This window comes from Lepisosteus oculatus, chromosome 13 (genome assembly GCF_040954835.1).
Source record: "Lepisosteus oculatus isolate fLepOcu1 chromosome 13, fLepOcu1.hap2, whole genome shotgun sequence".
Taxonomy (NCBI): domain Eukaryota; kingdom Metazoa; phylum Chordata; class Actinopteri; order Semionotiformes; family Lepisosteidae; genus Lepisosteus; species Lepisosteus oculatus.
The window spans coordinates 16,895,817-16,912,554 of NC_090708.1; the positions used below are offsets into that span (position 1 = coordinate 16,895,817).

The following is a 16,738-nucleotide window of genomic DNA, read 5'->3' on the forward strand; positions in this document are numbered from 1 at the left end:
TCCAATACAGTGACTTGATACAATGACAGCACAATAATAATACGTAATATAAAAAATAGCTGATAAAAATGTAATGTTATAATCAAATAAGCTCTCCACCCTGCAGTCAGACTGGGAATATCACTAACAGAAGCCAAGGTCAGCTACAATTGACAACTATCTTTAGAGGGTGAGGGCTTATTACAGTATTTTGTGGTGTAGCCTGAATTACAAATGTTTTAAACATAGGAAGGCCTCTGCGCTTTATCTACACTGCAATGTATCTGCACTGTGTAAACACCTGCCCTGCGCTTCTTGGAAATCCTAATTGCGGACTCCATCCTTTTGTGGAGCCTGTCTCAATAAACGACAACCCTGCAAAATTCCAGGACCATCTAGTTCTCCTGCAACACTCCCGGGCCTGTGGTACAAACACCAGTCTTCAGCCTGATCCTCAGAATCAGACCCTGTCTGCTGTGCAAGACTGGGCTGGATCATATACAGAGGTGTCTGAGAGTTTCGTTCTTGGTGCCCTCACAGTTATTTGTCTCTGTATAAAGGCATCTATTTTAAAAAGGCTAGTTTCTACAACCGCGTGTGCACGTGTTTATATATATACACACATTGTGGGCTACGCGTACAAAAAATTTGTAACAAGATTTCAGCTCGCACCTGCTATTTTTAAGTACTGCATCAACTGTTAATATAAATGTTTTTCAAGTAGACTAGGACTAAGAAGCTGTTTCTACTTGAACAGTACTGCACACAGTAAATCCATAGACAAGTTTACCTTTCTAAACCTTTCCATTTTATAAAATAAAACATTTATTGATAAGCTAAATGTTATGAGCATTTCACATATCTCACTTGTAATTAGTCTTGAAGTACAACTATACTAGAGAGCCCTTGTAACACATGAAAAGTACACAATTCAGAATTAAGACGTTCAAAGATATTTTTTATAAGTTGAGACTTGAAATACGTTTATGGTAAATTGCATGATGCTGTCTAATCAGCTAACTTTAGGGAAGAAAATCAAGATACCAGCTAGACCTCAACAAATTATCCAAATGTACACACATTTGGATAATTTGCTGAGAAAGCACTGCAAAGAAAAGAAGTATCCCCATATGACCGATGGGTCAGTTTCTGTTACTCACAAAGTCAGCAACACTCCTCTGCCAGTTCACAATGTGCTTTGCTTTCTCTTCAGGAGATAAACCAAGCTACTGCACGTAGCACAGCCAGGAAGCTGCATGTTTCAAATGTGCTGCAAACGAGGGCAAAAAAATGAGATGAAACTGCTTACTCTATAAATCTTAATGTTGTGAGGGTGAATGAGCACTGCTGTTTGTTTTTACACAAGGATCCTAAATACCAGCACCTACCATTACATTTAGCTAGTACTTTTTAGGCAGCTGCTTTTCTGCTGTGAACTGAACACTATTTGAGCACTAAATCCAGCTAAAGACGATATTTAAAGTCTAAATCCATTTGAACACTAAATCCAGCTAAAGACGATATTTAAAGTCTGGTTTAAATGCTACCCGACTCTTGGGACTCCTAAATAAAAAAATGTTGTTCCCCAAAGTTCTTTCCTGGGCACTACTGGCTCTTTCATTACATGTTCCCTAGGCCCTCAAATGTACGTTCAACACCTTTTTATGCGAATATTATTTGGATGAACCTTAATTTGTCCTCTGTTTTCCATCTACCAGGACTCCTGTATCCGCCTCTAACTCTGCCTGTGTCACAGTCATCCCCTCCTGGATACACTCTTATCATCATAAAATCATCCTCACGAAGTCTCATCTTCTTTTCTTCCCTTGCTCTTCTTCCCCATGAAAAACTCTCCAAATCTCTGCTGGACTACACCACTGTCTCGTCCCCCTCATTCCCTGTCAAGAGCCCCAGTGTTAACTCTTGACCTCTGCCTCCCTTCACCCAACACACATCCTCTCTGGCACACTCCTGCCACTCCTTCGTGAGCACCACCCTCAGATCCTGCTTTCCTCCCCAACTACAGAACTCCTTGTCCAGGTGCAGGTACTCTCCTGCCTGGATTACTGTGGCTCCCTCTTAATCTCTCTCTCCCTGCCAACACCATCCACAGTCTTCATCTTGCCTTCTTTTCTCTCCACTGCTCCCATGGTTCTCCACTGCTCCAGTACTCCCATTGTCTCCCAATCGCTGGACACATCTGACTGAAAAACCCTAGTCCCCGACTACCAGCATCTCAACCACTCTGCTTCGGACTGTCATCTCTCCCTCCACCTCCTCTCTCCGTCTCCGATCTCCTCCTTCCACAGCGTGTGTGCTCTCCACTCCTGCAAACAGTGGAGGGCTGAACTACCCACACCAATCAGATCTGCTTGGTCTCCAGCCACCTTTCAGCCCCAGTTCAGGGCTGATCTGTTCTGAAAGCACCGGTGATCTCTCAGGCACATCCTTCAGAAACCCTTATGCTGTACTGTACTATTGTGTTTAACTCTCAGACTGGTAATGTAACTGTTTAATTACACTTATTTACTGTAAACAAGGGAGACATATCTGCAGGGTGTCCACACTATCTGTACAATGTTTCCATTCTGATTAAACACTTTTGTGTGGCACTTGTGTTGATCTTCCAGCTTGTTCTAATATCACTGCCATTATTAATTCAATTTACGTTTTTTATTATAGCTTATTGTACCTGCAAATCATTTGCTTCTACTTATAGGAAGTATTTTGTCTACATTCATGTCATCCTGGATAAGAGAACAACAATAACAGATTGTGAGGCTCCGCATTCTCTCCTGGTTTTAACACTTGAAGTCTAATTTCAATATTTTTTTCAATTGCGAACACAAGTTAGATTCATTGTGACACAAGGAGGTGCTGGTGTTGTGCTAAGTAGTCCTGGAGAGCAGACGGTCTAAAACCGAGCAATGCCGAAGCACAGCTAAGCAGAAATTAAGCACAGGAAATACTGCACCTATCCATATACAGAGTAACAGTCTGGGCTCCTAAACACCTTTGGCTGGGCTTTACCAGCTTTAACCTCAAGTACAGAAGAACCTCAAGTTGTTTTTTTTTTACACAGGTGGAAATTCAAGTAATCCTTTATTTACAAAGCATAATGTTTGTTTCACAAAGATCTCCACAGTCTTTATAATCTACAGTATAATCACAAACAAAACAAAGATAAATGTATACCTATTTGTTTAGCCCTAACTTGATTGCAAAACACAGTCCTACATAAAGGGATAGCAGGTCACCTCCACCATCTGAGCAAACATTAATGACATTTTCTACAGGTTTATATACATATGATACAGCAGTTCCTTTAACCTTTATCCAACTCTTTGACAATTCAAGCAGAAGTCCAGTGTTTCCACTTCTGCTCCTGGAACAAACAAGGAACTGTTTGCCTAGTTCTATACAAAGGCCTACTCTAATAAGAATATAGGTACAGTTCCAAATGAGAGAGGTTATTCATCCTTTCTAGCCTGCTAGAAAGCTTGCAGCTAACTGATCAGAAGATCTGATCTAGTTGTTTCCTGAAAAAAGCCAGCTTGAACAACATGGCTTAGCAGCTTGTTCCAGACCCCCACACCAGAATACTACGTTTGTTTTGTAGCACAGGCCACCAAAAGGTTTCACGTTCTTCTGGGACTTCTGGGACTTTCAGCTCTCCATGCCAACCCTGGGGAAGTACACTTTTTGGCAGACAAGGTAACAAAAGTTATGCACTTGCAACTTTGGCCCAGTGTACACCTCTTTTATAAACTTGTACCTATTTGGTTTATGACTAAAGGGCAAGTACAGATTTACAGACATATTGATAAAAAGGTAATATGCAAGAGAATGCATAATGACAACCATGCCTGAAGCGATAATTCCGTTAGTTCTGTTTACTAGGAGCAGATACAAATGAGTTTGTAGTTTATATGCAGATGTTCCTGTTTTTCCTGTCATGTTGTTCCAGTTAAGTAATCAGAGGCAAACTGCCATTTGAAACATAGTTTTGAATTTGAATAAAACGAACAAAGAAAGCTTCAGAGAAAGTATAACAGATAAGAATCCCTCAGTTCTCTTTCCCCAGGTGAAACGGATGTTTTAGTTTCTCCCCACTGAGACCTGATTTATCAACAGTCTCACATCTGTCCTGTTAACTTCTGAAGTCAGGATAGACCTATACCCTACCATATAGCACCCCCTCAACAATCCAACAACAATTTCAAGCAATTCCGTATCTCATCAAGTCCTAATGATTCCCAACACAATGTGCTCAATCCAGACCAACCAAACCCTCCGCCCACTCACACTCCGTCTGTGTGACAGTGGGCCTGTTGTTGCAGTGTGGCAGTCACAGCGAGCACACACAGAGGGCAGCACGCTATAACTGCCCTGAGACCAGCGCATAGAGACGGGGGCCTGAGGGACGCCGAACAATCAGAATCAGTCATTTCACATAAATTGCACTCAAAACGTGACTGACAGAGACTTGAGGGTGAAGGCTGTCCCAACAACAGTTGCTGCAGAGTCTCTTAACAGGATCTCAGTCTTACATCTCAGCAGAAGGATGGAGCACATGAGGGTTCTAGAACTGGACACGCGGTGACTCAGGAGTACAGATAGGGAACATGAACAAGATAGCCAGTAAACAAGGCCTTTAACCTGACTGCCTAGAACAACTCTCCTGCTGATAACCTAGAATTACACCGCTTTCTTCACACCCTCATCCTCCTGCTTTACTCCAGGTTAATGCAGACAATGTTTTCATTTAAATAAATACAATTGTCTCTTTCAAAACCAATATTCATTTGCAGCTAATATGCAAGATAGACATTTTTGCACAAAAAAAAGGCTGGATCTTACAAAAGCTTTGACTGTACAAAGACAGAATCTGCCACAAGGATAAAGGCCAGAGGTGCTTGCGAGGGCTACTGTACAGCTTTATTTCATTGCCTGTCAGTAAAATGACAACGAAGCACCGAGAGCCCGTGCCTTGGCTGAGTAGATTACACATCTGCAGGACGTGTCCACAGACCAGCCTCTCCGCTGTGGGTTGGCAGTGTGGCAGCGGGTGCTCTTCTACAGCCTGCCTCCGAGCGCTGCCTGTGTTCGAGTGCCACAGTGCAGGGGGCAGCAAAGAGTATCCTGAGCACAGGCTCCCTGTCTACTGCCTCGGATGGCACGCAAGGAAACACAGCTAAATGCAGACCTGAACTTCACTAAACAGAAAAGCATTTCAATCCTTAACCCAAGTTGCAAAGTTAACATGCTGACCCAGACCCGTCAGGCTTTTTAGCAAACCTGTGTTACACAGCCCTTCTAGATAGTTTTTTTTGCATAGCTTAGCTCTGAGGTACCTAAGCGAACACTTAATTGTACGGACCGCAAGCAAAAATATTTTTACTAGTCCTCAGCTGTTAAACAGCTGCAGATTTCCAATGTTATTACAGGTACCCTGCAAGCTCCAACTGTTTGAGGCCTAAGAGGCATGGAAGAGGGAAAGAGCTCAGCTGGACCGAGCAGGCAGCTGACTCTGGGATCCCAGGGAGCAAGACCGGAGACCCACTGGCCGCCAGCTGATGTCTAACCCTGAGTCACTTAAAGCAGCTTCTCCTTGTACGCCCCCAGAGAGATTTTCAGAATCTTATCTGTATTGCTAGGTAAAACAGCCTAATGAATATTTTTTCCACAACACAAAATCAACTTTCCATGACAGGTGTGTGTAAGACTAAGAGCCTGATGTGTCTGCATAGCAGCCAAAGACGGAGAGTGTACGGCTGGGGAGAGGAGCTGAGGTTATGACTTTCTGCTAAAGAAATTCTGCTAAAGAATATAACAACTACCAACATCTCAGCTGAGCAGTAAATGCCGAAACACCATGGACAGCTTCGCTTTTTGGAAGTGTGGAGGGTTCAACCCACAAACTAGCCACAGTGCCGTTTATGGCAGCGATCAATATCACTAGGCCATTGCTGCGGATTTAAATAAGCCCCATTACCAAGTCACTGTCCGAGGCTGTATCTTTACTCCAGCCCCGTGCCGTACACAGACTTGTCGCTTCCCCTTTTCGTAAGGGGACGAGCCGGTGTGCGTGCAGACTCTCAGCCCCCGCACTGCGGGCAGCTCACCCTGGGGCACGCGCACCAGGAAATTTCGTGCCTTTCCCCTCTCATTACAGTCCAGACACCTTCGCCTTCCCTGGCATCACCGACCTCTACGTGAGGCCTCTTTCCTTTTTTGAGTCAACGCCAGCAGGTGAGATCTGGCTCAAGCTAGCAGCCTGTAGCAAGGGAGATGAAATCACAGTTGTTTCTTCAATCCCACACTGTCAGTTCCTTACTTGCGGTAAACGTGCCACTGTACAAACTGAGAACATCACATGACTTGTGATAAACCCTTTATCACCCTTGCAGGGACCGCCTCCCTGTTCCCGACATGCAGCACTGCATGTTATTATTATAACAATTTATTGCAGCAGGGATTTGAGTGAAATGTCTACCACACTTTAGAAATGTTAATCCATTTCTTCCCCCCCCCCTCAAATATCACCTTGTCTCTCTCTTCCCAAAAAAAGAAACAATACACACAAGCAAATGAAACACTGAGCACACTCCCCCCTGTCAGATGAGGTGCCAGTTTACACAGATAAGGGCTGTTCATGAGAATAACTGTGCAGTCCCTCTGATCAATACCACGCTAGACACACAGAACTGACCTACATACACTGACAGATCATCACACGCACACATTCAATAATCTCCAATCTCTGTTATATATTGTACCGGCGTCCTAGCCAAATTTCCCATTGGCCCTTACCAATCATGGTCTCCTAATAATCCCCCTCTATAAATTGGCTTCATTACTCTGCTCTCCTCCCCACTGATAGCTGATGTGTGGTGAGCGTTCTGGCGTACTATGGCTGCCGTCGCATCATCCAGGTGGATGCTGCAGATTGGTGGTGGTGGAGGGGATCCCCATTACCTGTAAAGAGCTTTGAGTGGAGTGTCCAGAAAAGCGCTATATAAGTGTAAGCAATTATAATTAATTACTTTAACACTACTGATATGAATTGCCGATCGAGTGGGGGACTGTGGATCAAGCTATCCGTCCTCAGATCTCAGCGCAAATCCCTTCTGTCTCCAGAAAGTTCAGAGGAAGAAACGAACGAGCACCTCACTAGATTCTATGCTGCAAGGCACAGCCTAATAATTGAAAGATCTCTAATCCCGATATATCAAGTGAAAAAGAGCCAGCTCCTTTGTCGGTTTTCCAGTGCCCCCCAAAACACACCATAACCGTGTGCCAGGACAGCTCTGCCTCAGCCTTTCCCATCATTTAATACGTTCTGACTCACTACTAAGCACAAAGAAACATCCCACAGCGCTGCCAACAGCAAAGTGCTTCTGTCTCACTCAGCCTGACTGTCCCTCTGAACAGTGTGACAGGTGGATTCCTGGGCTAGGCCGGCAGTCTGCACACTGTGTGGGTGTGTGTACACAGCCAGTGTCATTCTGCGTGAAAGCATACAAGCCTGTTTTACACAAAGTCAGTGTGCGCCTTTTGTGTGTCATCTCCCCACCCCATCCGCGAACATCCACACCCAGGACTGCCCAAACTCTCCACAGGGGTGTCCACAACGGGACTGCCAGAAACTGATCAAAATAAAGTTATCCCTGTCACATACACAAACAAATTAGCAATGGAGCAAGACATCCAGAGAGGCTTATCTATGCATATCAGTCCGCTAGGTGTTACGACCCTCCACACCTCCCGGCTCCCATAGGGCTGTGGGTAGTGTTTACATCACGAGGGCTATTTCCACAGCGGACTCACGGCTGCCGAGTGGGGTGGAGGGGTGTCTTATACTCCACAAGGCAAGGACAAAATCGTGATTGTTCTCCAGTCATTCCGCTACTCTATGCGTGGGGGAGACAGGGATCTCCCACGAACTGGCGCTGTCCTGCGTGGATCATCACGGCAACGAACACATTGCTCCGCCACAGCCCAACTCCGACAAACTTCACAACAGCTACAACAGCTCTCAAGGAACCGTAATGCTCTCCCAGCCACGACTACACACCTCTTCTTAATAATTCATGATAATATGATCAGCCACGAATTGCAATGTAACTAATAACACGCGTGAGCCGAGCTGTTTTTCCATTCCACCATCCCTCAAAACAGCTGTCTGACGGAGCGGCTACTGAACATGTCAAGCAACTGCAGACGCTCAGTAACGCGCACAGACCCCGTCTCTCCCCGCCTGCAAACCGCTCGCAGAGCCGCACATTCTCGGTCTATAATTTAGGGAGTGCCCGGACTGTTTTCCCGGCCCCCCGGTCTCTTCCAGCATCCCTCAGCGGCCCTCGGGCGCTGCCTACCGGCCTGGGTTGTGTCCGTGAGGTCGTGGTTGGCGGCACTCCTCGGAAACTCCTTTAGCTTTCTGCCGCTGAGGTTGAGGAACCCCGTTACTGCAGCCTCTTCCAGGGCTCGGTCGAGTGAGCGGTTCCAGGAGGCGGGTCCCGCTACTCCTGGTCCGCTACCGGGGACTCCTGGCACACCGGGACCGGGGCCCTCAGCCGACAGCAAGACCGCAGCCGCCATTATAGAGCTAACTCCCACCGTCTCTCAGTCGGTGGGACTGAACATACTTTGCGTCTGCGCAGCAACTGAGGGCGTTCTGAAGCCACCGGCAGGGGAGATTCTAGTGTGGGCAAGGAGCATGCGTATAAAAGCCCGGCTTTAGGGCATAGAGCATGCGTGGTGCCTGAACATGAAAGCGAGTAGGGAATTGACGGAGTGTGGGCAAGGCGCATAGTCTTAATAGTATGAATTTATTTGCGCAGGAAAAAACAGACTACAGAAAATAATTCATTGAAATGGTTAAACATTTTAACATTTATTTTGGTTTTTTTTTAGAAAATACCCTGCACGTTTATGTCTATGTGAACATCTTCCATAAAGACCAATAACAGAGCAAAAATGTCATGAAAAAAAAAAACATCCACACACAAACAACAAAAGTAGAATTAAAAACAACACTGAAGCCCATGTCAGAGCTGGGCGAGGTGTAGCAAAGTCACAAAACCATAACCAAAATAAAATACACTCCTATAAAACCAAAGTACATTAGTGTTGCCATGCAAAAACCAGGCCAACCTGCTTGACTCCGAGTCTGGCATTTCGGAAAACGGCACTACTTAGCCGGCAGGGGTCGAACAACAGCCGTGTTACTCTGCCCCAGGGACAGGCAGCTCTGGAGTCCTGCAGGGCTTCCAGGTATGTTCCAATTGGCAACATCATAAAGTATAAAATAGGTGAACTCGTTTTGCAAATAATCAGTTCTTCATGATTGGAGGCGGAATGAAATCCTGAGGACCAGAACTGCCCATCACTGCTCTAAAGCCAAGACACTCCATGTGCAGCCCTTCCAGTGTACCCTTCCTTCACAGTCACCAATCCAATACTGCTGACATTCCTCATGGAGTCGAAGCCGAAGGAGCTGGTGGTGATGGCAGTGTGAGATCTGGAGTGTACTGGAAGGGCCTCAGGTTATGTAGGTAATTCCATGCTGTAAAGAAACACAGACTCTTCAAAATAAAAGCAGCCCTTTTCTGAATTGTCTTTGATAAAGAAAATCTAGATAACTCAAAATGATAAAGTCTAAAAAAAACCCAACACAATTTCAATGCCCCCACCTGCTGGAAGACCACCACCCCCCACTCCCTCCCCCTCCCAGAACACAAACCGAGTGTGCGTCAGAGCATCGTCCTCAGCCAACTTCCCTTTGCTATTCAGAACACCGAAAACATTCCTGAACGTACACAGTAACAAATATCAAATATGAGAATAACAGGATCAATGCAAAAAAAAAAACAACAAGTAAGAATAACTATATCCAACAGGAACGCCAAAACTCTTTCAGCGATGGGAGGGAGAGCTGCAGCATCTTCTGTTTTTACAACTTTTTCTCTCTCGTTTCCTCATTTCCAGATCCCCTCCCTCCTCTGCCCCTGCCCCCACGAGTCAACCAAAAGCACACAGGAGGGTCTGTGTCTGGTGCCCGACCTCAGAGGGGGCCTGTGCTTCCCTGCCGGGGCAGGACTGTCCACCCCCTCCTCGCCTCTCCCCCTGGGTCCGGCGCATCTGAGAGTGAGAGTGTTGGCTGGGGGGATGGGAGGGGTCTATGAGTAGCATCTCTCTCTGACTGGCTGCCTCGGCATACTGTTATCCCACGGTGACAAATCGGCTGCTCTTGCTGCTCTGCGCCACCTCCGAGCGCTGGTCCTTCAGGATGCGGAATCGCTCATTCAGGGTCATGGCCGTCTGCCCGGGGAAAGCAGGGTTAGCACAGTGCCCACAGCCATGAACAGCACACTGGCACCAGCGTATCCAAGGGCATGCAGTGATGAACTGCACGGTCACAGATACAACACAGTCCCACCCAAACACACACACACACACACAGTGACAGATTACACACGAGGGCACGCAGAGATGAACTGCACGGTCACAGACACAGATACAACACAGTCCCACCCAAACGCACGCACACAGTGACGAATCACACACGAGGGCACGCAGTGATGAACTCCACAGTCACAGACACAGATACAACACAGTTCCACCCAAACGCACACACACAGTGACGAATCACACACGAGGGCACGCAGTGATGAACTCCACGGTCACAGACACAGATACAATACAGTTCCACCCAAACGCACGTACACAGTGACGAATCACACACGAGGGCACGCAGTGATGAACTCCACAGTCACAGACACAGATACAACACAGTTCCACCCAAACGCACGCACAAAGTGACGAATTACACACGAGGGCACGCAGTGGTGAACTGCACGGTCACAGACACAGATACAACACGGTCCCACCCAAACGCACACACACAACCTCCCAGATCAACAGAAAATCAGAGCTTCTGAAATGATGATTAGAAAGACTGACACCTGGTGGTGAAAAAATAAACCATGAGACAGCTGCATACAATGGGCTGCAGGGCAGGGAGGTTTGTCTCTGCTCAGGGTCTCCTGGGCTTCCCCATGAGCTGCCATGAACACAGTGTCAACAGGGATAAAAGGCCACGGAGGAGGGCGTAATTACCTGCTTGCCCACACTGTTAATGTCAAACTGCAGTGCCACACCCTTGGGGGTCTTCCGCAGCTCTGGCTCCTCCTGCTTGAGAGGGGTGGGGGGCAGGGGGGGGCGCAGCACACGAGTTCGGGGGGGGCTGTGGAGAGAGAGAAAGCTGGATGGTAACATGAGGGGGAAGGTGTATGTGACAATAAGGATCAGATCAGATCACTTTATTAGCCACATACAATTTCTTGCATTAGGAATTTGTCTTTTCGCAAACACACAGACAGGGAGAGAAGCTTGGGGTCAGAGCGCAGGGTCAGACATTGTACGGTGCTCCTGGAGCAGTTGGGGTTAAGGTCTTTGCTCAGGGGCCCAACGGAGTAGGATTGCTCTGCCAGCCACGGGATTTGAACCGCCAGCCACAGGCGCCCCAAGGAGGGACAAAAATCAAAATTCTTAAACAATGCTCTAGACAAAATGTTTTATCCAAGGAGACACTTGTTTTCAAATCAGATCAAACTGGCATTAGATCCAGTTGCTGTGTGCCAAATATGTCAGTCAGGGGAGCCAGGTACACTGTGGTTTAAAGGAGGAGTTCCCTTTGCTCGTTTTCTTCAGTGTAGTGAGGAGAGAACACTTTTCACTTTCAGCGTGGGATAAAGACCGTTCATACCCGCGACGCATGAGGAAGAGCTGCTTGTTGGTACTCCTGAGTTTATTTTAAAGGCAAAGACACCATTAGCTCCAGATGACAATGTTAACAAGTCTTAAAATCCAGGCAATGAGCACATCAATTAGCCACAGTTGTGACCACTTAAGTTTCAGTCTGGGGCCTTGCCATACAATGCTTTTGTTCATTACCCTTATGTTTGGACAGTATTCTACTGTGTCGTTACCAAACACCTAGTAAACCCACCCGGGAGTTACAACAAGTGCAAAAAGGGGATTGGAACTAAAAAAGTGGAGCTTATCACATGGCCCATTGTATATGGTCTGCTGTCTTCCCAGAGGAAGAAAACCAGGATTTTAAACCACACTATATTTGTACCAGGACAGGTATTAACACAGCCTCCAATGTAAAAAAAACAAACTTTATCGATCACTATTGCAACATCCATAATGGAGTGTTGTGACTCACTCTGACGGTATTCTGGCAGTGGGGTTGTCAATGGATATGGTCAGGATTCCTCCGCTAGTGGTTGATGTGCGCCACCTAGAGCACAGGGCAATACAGCAAATTGTACAGAACTGGAAAGAACAGCATACGCAATCAGGATCCACACATTCACAAGACATTCACAAGACTGGAATGAGACCTGGCTATGGCTTACAAATCTGAGCTGCATTACATTGGTTCATATTATTTTATGACTGAATCAGAACTGAGAAGCAGTGGGAGGACTCACAGCCTTTCCACTTAATGCACGTGTGCTCAAGTGTCTGCTGTTAAATCCAGCAATGAGACGAAGAGGCAGACTTACGGCCGTGTCCTCTGGGTTGCTGGGGACAAGACAGGGTTCTGAACTTGGGCCTGAACCTGAGAGAGAAAGAAACAGAAAGGCACAAAGTAATTACAACTATATCGGGGAATTCAACGCAATTTTTGCAGTGGTGTTTCATTCTGGAGCCTTCCGACACTGACATGAGAAAGTCCTGCAGAGGAGGAGGGGAGGGGGGGAGAAGGGGTTTTAAGGATGAGTGTAAGGGAGAGAAGGAGGAAAAAGAGGGGAGAGGGCAGGAGAAAAAGAGTTGCGTACCTTTAGGCCACGGCGGAATAGAAAGGTGGCCTGACGAGCCTCTCTCTGGGCATGGTGAGAGGCGGGCGGCCATGTGGGGAGTATGTTCCTGCAGAGAGAGAGAGTAGGTGATCAGAGAGAGAACACAGTGACAAAGCACAAAATTGAGCAGCTGAGCCAGAGAGACAGGGTGAGAGGAAGACAGAGTTTCTGAGAAGACGGTGAACACACAACTGTGCTTAATGGCTGTTTAACACGGTTCTCTGCTCACCGTCGGCGGAGCTGTATGGGTCTGTGCAGGGGCTGGCCCTGGCTCCTCTGTGTGTCCACCTGTCCATACGGCTGTCGCTGGGAATCCACCTGCCGGTATGTTCGCCACTGGGCATCCGTCTGTCTGTATGGGACTGCCCTGCGCTGAAGAAGAGGCCGTGGTCTCTGGCAGAGGCAGGGACAGAGAAAAAGAGAGGAGGTGTGAAAGAATCATAGAGGCCATGAACGTGATATAGCGAAAGGATAATATTTCTGCTGAGCAGTGTAGCTTCTAACGTACACATAAACAAAAATAATCCTACTCACACACAGACCAGACACTCAATTCACTGCCCTTTTCTTCCAAAGGCAAATATACAGAGGAATTCCATTTCATCTAAAATTTTGGATTCACTTTTCTTGTTAGAAACCTTAATAAGGAATTGCCAATTATCATTATTAACTCATCCATGCAGAAGGACTCTCTTATGCACAGGACAGAGATGGTGACTGCATGCACCTTCTGAAACATTCAAGGTAAAGATCAGCAGGCTGTGTCTCATGCCACCTACAGCACAGCTGTCGCCTTGGAGAGGGCCGATGCAGGCAAACACATCTCCAAGCTCACTGTCGTCAGGCAGGATTCAGCTGAAGCACACCCTGAGCAACTCAAACCTGTCCAGCCTTGACAATGGTCCAAGTCCCTATCGCACCCGACACAGCTTTATATTGACATCATACACTTGTCCACAGACACGCTGACATGCACGTGCACTTAAACGGCCTCCCAGCTCTAAGACATGATCGCTCTGCCCTCTTTCCATTTCTCTCTGCACACACACCCTCTCACTCCGTACCTGTGTGAGCGGCGGTCGGTTCAAGGGGCTGATCCCCTTGAGCAGCACAGCATTCCTGCGGGCGGCCAACCCGGTAACAACACCTTGACCCCTCCGGCGGAGAACGGGGGCCACCCCCCTCCGGCCTCGAGCCCCCAGGTATCCCACACCTCCCGGGAGGAAGAGGACAAGAGAGGAAACAGACGAGAAGGAGCGAGAGAGAGAGGAAAAAGAGATGGGGGTGACAGATGTGGCAGAGACAGGAAATAAGGAAGGGAGACAGAAAAATGTTGAGACAACACACGCCAAAGGCATCTTCGACAATCTTCAACAAGGGTATACTGTTTAATGCAACACTGCTAATAGACTTTATTTTATACAGCACCATTAAAAGTGGCTTCTCAAAGTGCTTTGGAGGCATCTCAACAATTACAATGCTTCCCTGCTTATCAGTGCATCAGTACCAGTATGTTCCCTGCGAGTCTATTAACATGTGTGACACGACAGGGTATCAGCATGTAGCTACCTCTCTGCTGCTGACCCCCTGCCCAGGCCGGCCCTCGCCAGCCCTGGGTGAGCCGGCCATTGACACGGGGCCTCCGGGGCCCAGCGCCAGCCCACTGGGTCCTCTGCTCCTTCCTGTTCAGTCGGATGATATCATCTGCGGGGGGTGGGAGGGGAGGATGACAAGGAGAGGAGGAGTGCGAGGTTATAAAGAGTGCCTGAGAGAGGATGGGAAAGAGACATGCATTGCACGCACAGACTGACTGCCCACGCTGCAGACAGACTTTCTAACATCATGGACAAGGTAAATTGACATGTACAGTGAACGTACTATGTGTAGGTATACTGTTCACTATATTCAGACTATGAGAAACGCTGTACTCTGTATAGACCATCACTGTACACTGAAGAAGGAGACTATGCATATATAAACTGCACTCTGTAGAAGACCAGAAAGCTGTACCCAGACAACTCGCACAGACTTTACTATGCAGAAAACTAGACTGAAATGCACGCTGTATGCACACCGCTTAGGGAAACGTGTTGTATGTAGACCCCTCTATAACTATAAGGGCTGGTGAAGGGGTCCCCTACAGATAGGACGTTTTTTCAGACCCTTAGGGTATTAGGCGCTATACAAATGAGGTTTGAATAAATACATAATTGGCCATTTCTGAGTTAATAGAGCCAACATCCTGAGCTTCTCGGTATTGAGCGTTGTTGTTTCTTTCTGTCGTGATCTCTGAACTATTGACTAGAACTCTGAACTGTTCAACAACCCACTTAAAAGTGGTTGAACCGAAACTGGTCGAAGCCCCTGCCAACTGGTGATTTAAGGGTGACCCGTGAAACCTGTCCTATTGGACTGCCACACTACACAACTCACACAAACCGGACAGCCACACACACACCGCTGTTACTGCAAGCTCTTTAACGACAAGCCTCTCGGTGGCTGGAGCTTTCCGTACAGTCCCGAAAGTAGTACCGTTATCCCCATCCCCCCGGTGTTTACCGCAGCGCTGCTGTCTGAGAGCTCTAAACCGGGCTGCCTCCCCACCTGGACTCCCCGGCTCCGTGCGGCCTTACCTAGCGACATGTCAATCTTATCCAGGCCGTCAGAGCCGCCGCTGGTCCCCGGGCCATTCCTCAAGGCAGGGACACCGCCAGACTTGAACCCGATACCGCTCATGTCAGGGCTGTGCCAGGCCTTTGTGTATACGTCTGTATTTTGGACTGGATGGCACAGTGCAGCCTAACCCCCACCTCCTTCTTCTCCCCGTGTCCATTCAGACACGAAACCTGCTCTGCGCAGGCGCGCAGCACACGTCACAGCCAATGACAGGAGACGACAGCTTTCTGAGAGGACAGGCTGTGCTCCCACTGCCAGCGGGGAGAGACAGAGATGCTCCACTGTGATAGATATTCTGGGATTCGACAAACACTCTTCCCTAAATTTATAAATCTAATCCCAGAATTCCCTCACCTGCCAGAATCACAACAACTCCCAATCCTACTGGGAGAGGGAGGAGGGAACTCAGCTGAACTGGCAGCCCAGGACGTGACCTCCTGTCACAGCCTGAGGAACAGTGAGCCTGTCTCCCAGTAATGTTCCATATGTCATGTCATCCACCAAACCTCTTTATACCATGCGGTGTTGGGGGAAGCCAGAGCCTACCCAGCAAGCAACTTGCGCAAGGCAGGGTACACCCTGGACAGGACAGGGCGCCAGTCCATCGCAGGGCGATCATACATGGGGACAATTTGGAGCCACGGTAAAGGCCGAGGGGGGAAATTTGGCCCCCTGGACACCGGGATAACTCCCTACTCTTTCTGAGAAATGCCTGGGGAGTCTTTAATGACCAATGAGAGTCAGGACCTCGGTTTAACGTCTGATCTGAAAGACAGCGCCATTACAGTACAGTGTCCCCGCCACTATACTGCATTAGGACCCCCGCTGGCCCCACTAACACCACTTCCAGCAGCAACCATAGCTTCCCAGGAGGTCTCCCATGCAGGTACTGGCCAGGCTCAACCCTGCTTAGCTTCAGTGGGTAGCCCGTTGAGAGCTGCAGGGTGATATGGCTGCTGGCGACATGTTCCATGTGTTTATATGTAAATAATTTATGATTGTGTGTTCATCCCCTTGTAATGGATAAAAAGGCGTATTGCACGATAGCCTGCGGTGTATGCACATACAACTGCGAAAGGATCCTCGCGTAAAAGGACGTTTCATCAAGCTTTTTTTTTAAATTAAGCCTTTGGTGCGTTAAACATTGCCAACAATGCATTTTTTCTGGTGCGTGTATCTTTTTTTTTTTAAAAAGAGGGTAACAAAAT

The 16,738-nt window shown here is 47.6% G+C and overlaps 2 protein-coding genes across 11 annotated transcripts in view; both read right to left on the reverse strand.

Annotated features, from left to right (window-relative positions):
- Nucleotides 1–8,617, reverse strand: part of lrch3 (leucine-rich repeats and calponin homology (CH) domain containing 3) — a 36,425-nt gene extending 27,808 nt beyond the window's left edge. For all 10 annotated transcript variants that reach the window (XM_015361416.2, XM_015361423.2, XM_015361421.2 and 7 more), the window contains exon 1: nt 8,358–8,617. In XM_015361416.2, the coding sequence (XP_015216902.1) occupies nt 8,358–8,580 (223 nt within the window). In that variant the 5' untranslated portion in view covers nt 8,581–8,617. The remainder of the gene's footprint in view (nt 1–8,357) is intronic.
- Nucleotides 8,618–8,846: 229 nt separating this feature from the next.
- LOC102689132 (UAP56-interacting factor) lies at nt 8,847–15,712 on the reverse strand. The gene is made up of 9 exons (XM_006637845.3): nt 15,488–15,712; nt 14,424–14,558; nt 13,919–14,067; nt 13,084–13,247; nt 12,834–12,921; nt 12,558–12,613; nt 12,215–12,289; nt 11,101–11,227; nt 8,847–10,302 (listed from the first exon to the last, which is right to left on the reverse strand). Exons 1-9 carry the CDS (start codon nt 15,588–15,590, stop codon nt 10,204–10,206), a joined length of 996 nt encoding a protein of 331 aa, XP_006637908.1. The 5' UTR covers nt 15,591–15,712; the 3' UTR covers nt 8,847–10,203.
- Nucleotides 15,713–16,738: the final 1,026 nt, after the last annotated feature.

What these genes read in the sequence shown, in the direction of transcription:
- LOC102689132 (XM_006637845.3), bottom strand. Translation starts at nt 15,590, where the DNA reads ATGAGCGGTATCGGGTTCAAGTCTGGCGGTGTCCCTGCCTTGAGGAAT. An exon ending in AGGGGGTCAGCAGCAGAGAG is followed by an intron (nt 14,068 to 14,423) that starts GTAGCTACATGC and finishes TCCTCCCGGGAG; the next exon opens with GTGTGGGATACCTGGGGGCT. An exon ending in ACTGCCAGAATACCGTCAGA is followed by an intron (nt 11,228 to 12,214) that starts GTGAGTCACAAC and finishes CTCTCTCCACAG; the next exon opens with CCCCCCCCGAACTCGTGTGC.